The sequence below is a fragment of the Notolepis coatsorum genome, assembly GCF_963971535.1.
Source record: "Notolepis coatsorum genome assembly, chromosome: 4".
Taxonomy (NCBI): domain Eukaryota; kingdom Metazoa; phylum Chordata; class Actinopteri; order Aulopiformes; family Paralepididae; genus Notolepis; species Notolepis coatsorum.
Window position 1 is genome coordinate 41,835,001 of NC_140168.1, and position 7,804 is coordinate 41,842,804.

Consider the following 7,804-nt stretch of genomic DNA (forward strand, 5'->3'; position numbering starts at 1 on the left):
GTTGCCAGAGACTAAGGAGACATTAGCAGCAAGCGGCCACACCACAGTGCTGCTTGGCCACGCTCCAGTGAAAGTGCAGCGTCGGTGATAGCAGCCATGTTGCAGTGTGTGTGCTGCTGTGCTGTCACTGGGCTCTAGCTCCTGGGTCCCCTGCTGATTAATGGTAGTCAGCGTTTGGACCCGATTCCTCACCTGCTGCTTTCTCAGAACTAAAGCGCCTACTAATTGGAACGTGAGCCAGCATCGTTAACGGTGCTGAAGGGCCATAACACAGCATGCATGCTCTTGGATGCATCTGCAGGAGGCCACTGTGTGTGTGTGTGTGTGTGTGTGTGTGTGTGTGTGGTGTGTGTGTGTGTGTGTGTGTGTGTGTGTGTTGTGTGTGTGTGTGTGTGTGTGTGTGTGTGTGTGTGTGTGTGTGTGTGTGTGTGTGTGTGTGTGTGTGTGTGTGTGTGTGTGTGTGTGTGTGTGTGTGTGTGTGTGTGTTTGTGTTTGTGTGCATGTGTATTTGTGTTTGTGTGTATATTTGTATGTATATTTTATACATATATTTTTATATTTCAATGGCTGAAATGCAAAACCTCCTATCTGAGAAAAAAAATAAAAACGTGTGTTTTTTTTTTTGCAGAATGCTATTATTCTAAGGATACCAAATATACACTGCGTTTGGCTTTTGGAAAATATCTTGAAGACAGAGTGAATAGGTGCAGATAGGATGTTTCTCATCATCCAAAGTGAAATCAGAAATGTTGCAGATGGGAGGTTTTGTGTTTCAGTGTATATTTTGTATATATTTATGTGTGTGTGTGTGTGTGTGTGTGTGTGTGTGTGTGTGTTGTGTGTGTGTGTGTGTGTGTGTGTGTGTATTATTTTGTATGTGTGTGTGTGTATATTATTTGTATGTATATTTTATACATTTATTTGTGTACGTGTGTGTGTGTATATTTGTGTGTATATTTTGTATATGTTTGTATACGTTTGTATATGTGTGTGCGTGTGGTAGTAGGTACCTCTCCACTATGCGCTCCAGAGTGAGGTTGCGTAGGCAGTCGGTCAGGCCTTTCTCACTCAGCTCCACGTCTCTGCCACAGGGGATGCAGGGAAACATCATCACCAGGGGCGGGCCATCCTTACGACGTCGTCCTGGATACGTCCCGTATCCTAGAGACCATTGAGAGAGGAGGTGGGGGGGAGTGGGTTCCAGTAAACCAAGGAGAACAGTCAATAATGAGCAGCAGGGGGAGAAGGAGAGAGAGAGAGAGAGAGAGAGTGAGAGAGAGAGAGAGAGAGAGAGAGAGAGAGAGAGAGAGAGAGAGAGAGAGAGAGAGAGAGAGAGAGAGAGAGAGAGAGAGAGAGAGAGAGGGATGATGTGTGATCATTTCAAGGCTATGATGGTTTGGATGTATATATATAGTAGAGAAGAAAGAGAGAGAGAGAGAGAGAGAGAGAGAGAGAGAGAGAGAGAGAGAGAGAGAGAGAGAGAGAGAGAGAGAGAGAGAGAGAGAGAGTGAGAGAGAGAGAGAGAGAGAGAGAGAGAGAGAGAGAGAGAGAGAGAGAGAGAGAGAGGGTTGGAAGGAGGAAGAGGGCACAGAGAGAGGGAGGGGAGAAGTAGAGAGAGAGAGAGAGAGAGAGAGAGAGAGAGAGAGAGAGAGAGAGAGAGAGAGAGAGAGAGAGAGAGAGAGAGAGAGAGAGAGAGAGAGAGAGAGAGAGAGAGAGAGAGGGGGGGGGGGGTGGAAGGAGGAAGAGGCACAGAGAGGCAGAGAGAGAGGGGGGAGAAAGAAAGAGGAAGAAAGAGAGAGAGAGGGGGGAAGAGAGAGAGTGAGGGGGGTGGAAGGAGGAAGAGGCACAGAGAGACAGAGAGAGGGGGGGAGAGAGAAAGAGGGCGAGAGAGAGGGGGGTGGAAGGAGGATGAGGTACAGAGAGGCAGAAAAGAGGGGGGAGAAAGAGAGGAAGAAAGAGAGAGAGGGGGAAGAGAGAGGAAGAGAGAGAGGGTGAGAAAGAGAGGAAGAAAGAGAGAGAAAGGAGAGAGGGAGAAAGAGAGAACAGTTAGATGAGGAGAATAAGGCCATGAGATATATATTAGAGAAAGAAAGAGAGAGAGAGAGAGAGAGAGAGAGAGAGAGAGGAGAGAGAGAGAGAGAGAGAGAGAGGAGAGAAGAGAGGAGAGAGAGAGAGAGAGAGAGAGAGAGAAAGAGGTTGATAGGTGGGAATGAGTTTATTCCAACACATACTCAGACTGGGGCTCGTTGATAGCGACTTGACATTGAACTCAAGGAGGAATGGATGTACAGGCAGCTGACATGTAACTAACGCTAGAATGCCACATTTACCAGCACTCCATTTTGTCAGGTGAGGCATTTTAGAGAGGCCTGGTAGTATTGCTGAGGCAATAGGGCCCAAATGTCATGGTAATGCTTTCATTCAAAATGGTCCATTCTGATTTCATTTCCATGGTAGATTATTTATAGTACTGCAGCAATATGCAGTTATTCCATGTATTGGATACCACACACACACACACACACACACACACACACACACACACACACACACACACACACACACACACACACACACACACACACACACACACACACACACACACACACACACACTGTAAAACACAAAGGTATGACATTGTAAAAAATATCATACCTTGGTGTAGATGCATACTGGTGAATGTTAAAAGACGGTACACCTCCCAGCCCTGAGTGGAGATGTGTCTTTTACCAAGTAGAATGACTCATAACGACCTTCATATTATCAGTTAAAGGCACATACCCTCCTACCCACCTTCTCCACGTAGCCCATCAATATATACACAATAATAAATCCACACCTGCCCGCAGCACGCGGTCGATGGGCCTGGGCTCCGCCTTAGGCGCGGGCCTGCGGGCCTGGCGAGGGGAGCGGGTGTTGGGGGTGGAGGCCGGGGAGTTGGGCTCCGGCGGAAGGTCCGGAGGCGGGTAGCCGCTCGCCACCAGCACCTCGGAGGCACACATGAGGCAGACGCTGTGCTGGCATGGCAGGACCACGGGCTGCTTCACTATCTCTTTACACACCGGACAGTGCAGCTCACGCTCCATGCTCTTCACGTTGGACTGAGGGAGACGCAGAGAGAGAGAGAAAGGTGAGGGCGAGTTACAATCTGCAGGCACACGTTGTTTAAATGTTCCGGTTCGTCAAAAGGCTGAGTCGCAAAAGGCTACGGAGGAGCCTACGTTTGCGTCGTTAAGTGCCACGAATAGATGTCTTCACCTTGATATGTAACGTCATAGAGGAGGGAAAAAACGTTGATATGTGAGAGATTTGAAGGGAAAGATACACGAGAAACAAAACGAGTATGGAACGACTTTGAAACACTCTACGAGCCACAGCGCAGTCTGAGATGATCAGGCAGATTTATGTAATAAGTCATGTGTTATATAGTCATGTCATATATATTATGGGGTGACAGTGGCTCAGGAGGTATAGAGAGGTCGTCTGGTAGTCGGAAGGTTCCCGGTTTGATTCCTGCTTCTCCCGGGCAGCATGCTGATGTGTCCTTGAGCAAGACACTTAACCCCTAATTGCTCCTGATGAGCAGGTTGGCACCTTGCATGGTTGCCTCTGCCATCGGTGCAGGAATGTGTGAATGTGAGGAACTAAATTGTAAAGCGCTTTGGATGAAAGCGATATATAAATGCACCATTTATTACCATTTTATATATACAGACAGGTGACAAATAAATGGAAAACCCAGAGTGGAGAAACATAAGGACTGCAGATGATTCCATAAAGATATACAATTAAGCAAATAACATCCTAGCATGCTCTGTGGCATGTATCTAAGTGACTTTGAAAGTGGGTTCCTTATTGGGGCACGGATGGCACAAGCTTTAGTCACAAAGTACATTTCTATCCTGGTGGGAGTGGTCTCTTCCAGGATGACAACGTTCCCATCCACATGTCACGAGGCTCACTGAGTATGAAAATGATGTGAATCATATGCCATGGCCTTTGCAGCCACCAGATCTCAACCCAATTGAACGCGTATGGGAGATTATAGACCGACGTGTTAACGCTCTCCACCGCCATCATCCAAACACCATATGAGGGGATATTTTGGAAGAACCATTCAAAGTGAAGTGTTTGTAGTAGAGTTTTGTTTTTTTCAACTGTTTTCCTTTTGTTTTCTTAATTTACATTATTATGATTCCATTTGTATTTATAATTTTTACTACAGTTTTTCCCCTCATATATATCTTATTTAATATTTGTATACAGCTGTTGGTTGTTGTTGTTGTTGTTGTTGTTGTTATTATCATTATTGGGGGTGTACAAGAGGAGTGCTGTCAGAGAGTGGAGGTGGAGAGACAGAGAGACAGGAGCCAGGAGAAGCAGATCTAACTTATTTCTGTGGTTGAAGACTTGAAGTATGAATGTCATGCTGCATATGGAGTTGACAGGATAGTCTATATCAGGGCTATTCAACTGGCGGCCCGCGGGATGATTCTGACCGGCCCGCCAAAGATTACATGATAAGAAAAAAAAAGAAAAAAAAGAAAAGAAAAAAAAGATTTAATATTTATTTTTTCTTTCTTTTTTTTACTTTTTTCTTTTCATGTCAACGTTAACACGCACAATTGAGCCAAAAGTCACTCAATTAATGACAGATTTCATTGATAAATTGAGGGAAAACTTTGCAAGTCGATTTGATGAATTTGACATGTCCAGAGAATTGATGCATTTTGTGAGCAACCCATTTGCCAATGTAGCTGCTATTTCCACAAAAGGACAAGAGTTCCTTGCATCACTTCACATTGATGAAGGTCTCCTGCAACTTGAAATAATTGACATGCAAGCATCATCTGCTCTGAAGCAGGCACTTGAGAATGAATCCACCACAACATTTTGGATAAAGTGTATTCATGTCAAGACATTCCCCAAAATAAAAACGCTGGCAATATCTGTGCTAACAATGTTTGGCTCAACATACACCTGTGAATCCAGTTTCTCTCACATGAATGCCATTAAAACAAGCAACGTGCCTCTTTGACAAATGAGCATTTGCATCACTGTTTGCGGGTAGCCCTCACTTCCTATGAACCCTCTTTCTCTGCCATTGCCCAGTCAAAGAAGTGCAATCGCTCTCATTAGATGTGTGTATGTAGGCTAGGCCTGTCTGCCCCCCACCCCCCTGATGTTTGATAGTTAAGAGTGGACAATAAGTGCTAATAAGATGCTGTGATTTGCTGTTGTTGCACAGACATGAAGCACTTTTTCATAAGCTCAGCTGCACTATAAATGTGTTTTTTTGTTCAAGTGTTGATGTTAGAATGTTCAGATGCACATCATGCACTTGTTTGTTTTTTTATTTTATTTTTATATTGAAATGTTGAAGAGGAGATGTTGCAGTTGTTGCACAGTCATAAATGAAGCACTTTCTGCAGGAGATGTTGCAGATGTGGCACATAAATGAAGCACTTTTTTTGAAAAGTATACTACTTTTGCAATGTAGTTAAATAAAAGTTGTGAAAATGTGGTTGCGTGTTGTGTCAAGTGTACATATATTCATAGCACGGGGAGGCGCCGTGGCAGTCCGGCCCCTGGCCCCTTGGGTTTCTGACAATGTGGCCCCCTGAACAATTTAGTTGAATAGCCCTGGTCTATATAAATAGCTGTCCCATGATGGGCTGTCAAAGGGTAACGCCTTGTTAAATATGAATACAGGACCCAGTGCCTTGTTAAATATGAATACAGGACCCAGTGCCTTGTTAAATATGAATACAGGACCCAGTGCCTTGTTAAATATTAATACAGGACGGTCAGGACCCAATGTTAATTATTGAATTGCTGCAAAAACTCACAGCTTTTCATACTTGAACATAAGCTCACTGGCCACTGCTGTGTGCACTGGCATCATATAAACCATGCAGGCCTACATGCTAAAAGGATAAAAGGACAGAGAAGGAGCACCCATCTAGAATCACCACCACCCCCCCCCCCCCCTTCAGATATCAGTGTACGAGATGGTCCAAGACACCTGATCCCAAATCATTTCAGTTCTCTAATACTATATGGAATGTCTCTTGATCAACTTCTTTTGGAATAAAGGAAATAAATCGATCACAGCCTGGCTTTAGCTGTAATCTGATGGCATTCAAATGGGAGTCATGTAGCTCAATGGGTATAGGCTAACGCTGTCATGATTATAGGAGTTTGATTCCCGCTGGAGCAAAAAAATCTAAAATGAAATGAAATAGATAATTTATGCACACAGTGAAAGTCACTTTGGATAAAAGCTTGCAGCAAACCAGTTTGCGAGTGGGTGTGGAGTGGAGTGGTGGGTCTACTGTCTGCTTTGCGAGGACACCTTGTATGGAGGGCTCTTCAGTGGAAGATGTGGCTGAAACTATTGACCTACTTAGCTGTGGCAATGTCACTGCTGTCATAGCTACAGCACTCCTCCCAGTATGTGTTACCTTCAAAAGCAGGAATGGCTTCTGTTGCAAAGGAAGGAGCTGAGATTTCATGTATGATGACGGTGCATAGTGACACCAGGAATGTTTCTATCGCGAAAGCACAATTCAAATCCCTATAGAGCGGTTTATGTGAAAACCAACGGTTCCGCATCTGTGCGTGAGAGTTTTTTTCTTCTTCTGTGAGCATGCTTGTCCGCAAGATCTGAGCACACGCACACACAGACACACACACACACACACACACACACACACACACACACACACACACACACACACACACACACACACACACACACAGACACACACACACACACACACACACATTTCATTAGCCGGATTACATGCAAAACCACTTAACAAACACCCAACTTGATTGAATGGCTTCACGCGAGAGGACGGGCGCTCGTGCAATGGATGACAACCTTCTTTAAATCTTAAATTAGTCATAGAATGCAAATGAAATCATTACTTCAGGTTGAAAATGAAATCAATATTAATTTCCATACCATAAAGCCCAGGGCTGCGTCAGTCACTGCACTGACCCAGTTATGAAATAAAAATAAAAATCATGTAGGTCTAATCAATGACAAAACACGAACACGCATAGACTAGTTAAATCGGTGTAATTAATGATCAAATTAACCTGCTTCATCTCACAGTCTCCAGCAGCTCTGTTTCTGTAATTTCCCAATGTCAACTCGGCCTATCCCATTTTCAAATGGCTGCAAATAAATCGGGGAGCAATGCAATCTAGTGTCGGACTTCATAGAAACCAACATGTTCCGAGCTACCGTTAAATGCGCACACGGTAGATTAATCGTTGTTGTGTGATGCTGTGCACCGAGCTGCGACAGCGCATCCTTACCTTCACCTGGAGGTATCTAGGCGCCATGATAGTAGCCTTCATCTCCAGCAGAAGAGAGCGATGCTCCTCGAGAGGGGAGGGGTTTGGGGGATACGCGCATGCAGCATAGCTATAGAACTGGGCTCCGGACCAGCAAAAAGAGGTGATGAGGTGAAGATTACGAGTGCATCTTCTTCACCACCAGGGTATTTTATTGTTGGCCGCTGAGGTGTGAAATTAGATGGTGTTACAACTTGTTTTAACGAGCTGTTGCTGCAGGGTCTGCAATGCCCCATGGTTCTCTTTTAACTAGAAGATTAGCAAAGGCTACACGCGCGCGGCACACAGCTATGCACCCTCTGTGGCCCTGCGCGCCTGCATCTCGTCTCCATGGAAACGACTCGAGCATCCTTGCATCCGAGTGGATTTGTTTTAGGCTATCGCTTAATTTGTCTATAAAGATGCCTGTGAATGTAAATGCATGGTATTTTAGCTT

General features: G+C 44.8%; 1 protein-coding gene across 1 annotated transcript in view; it reads right to left on the reverse strand.

Moving 5' to 3' along the window:
- trim46b (tripartite motif containing 46b) overlaps positions 1 to 7,356 on the reverse strand; it is a gene marked incomplete at both ends in the record, with an annotated part of 51,860 nt that extends 44,504 nt beyond the window's left edge. The window contains 3 exons of the mRNA XM_084311917.1: positions 977 to 1,161; positions 2,840 to 3,101; positions 7,330 to 7,356. Coding sequence (XP_084168043.1) covers positions 977 to 1,161; positions 2,840 to 3,101; positions 7,330 to 7,356 — 474 coding nt within the window. The remainder of the gene's footprint in view (positions 1 to 976; positions 1,162 to 2,839; positions 3,102 to 7,329) is intronic.
- Positions 7,357 to 7,804: the final 448 nt, after the last annotated feature.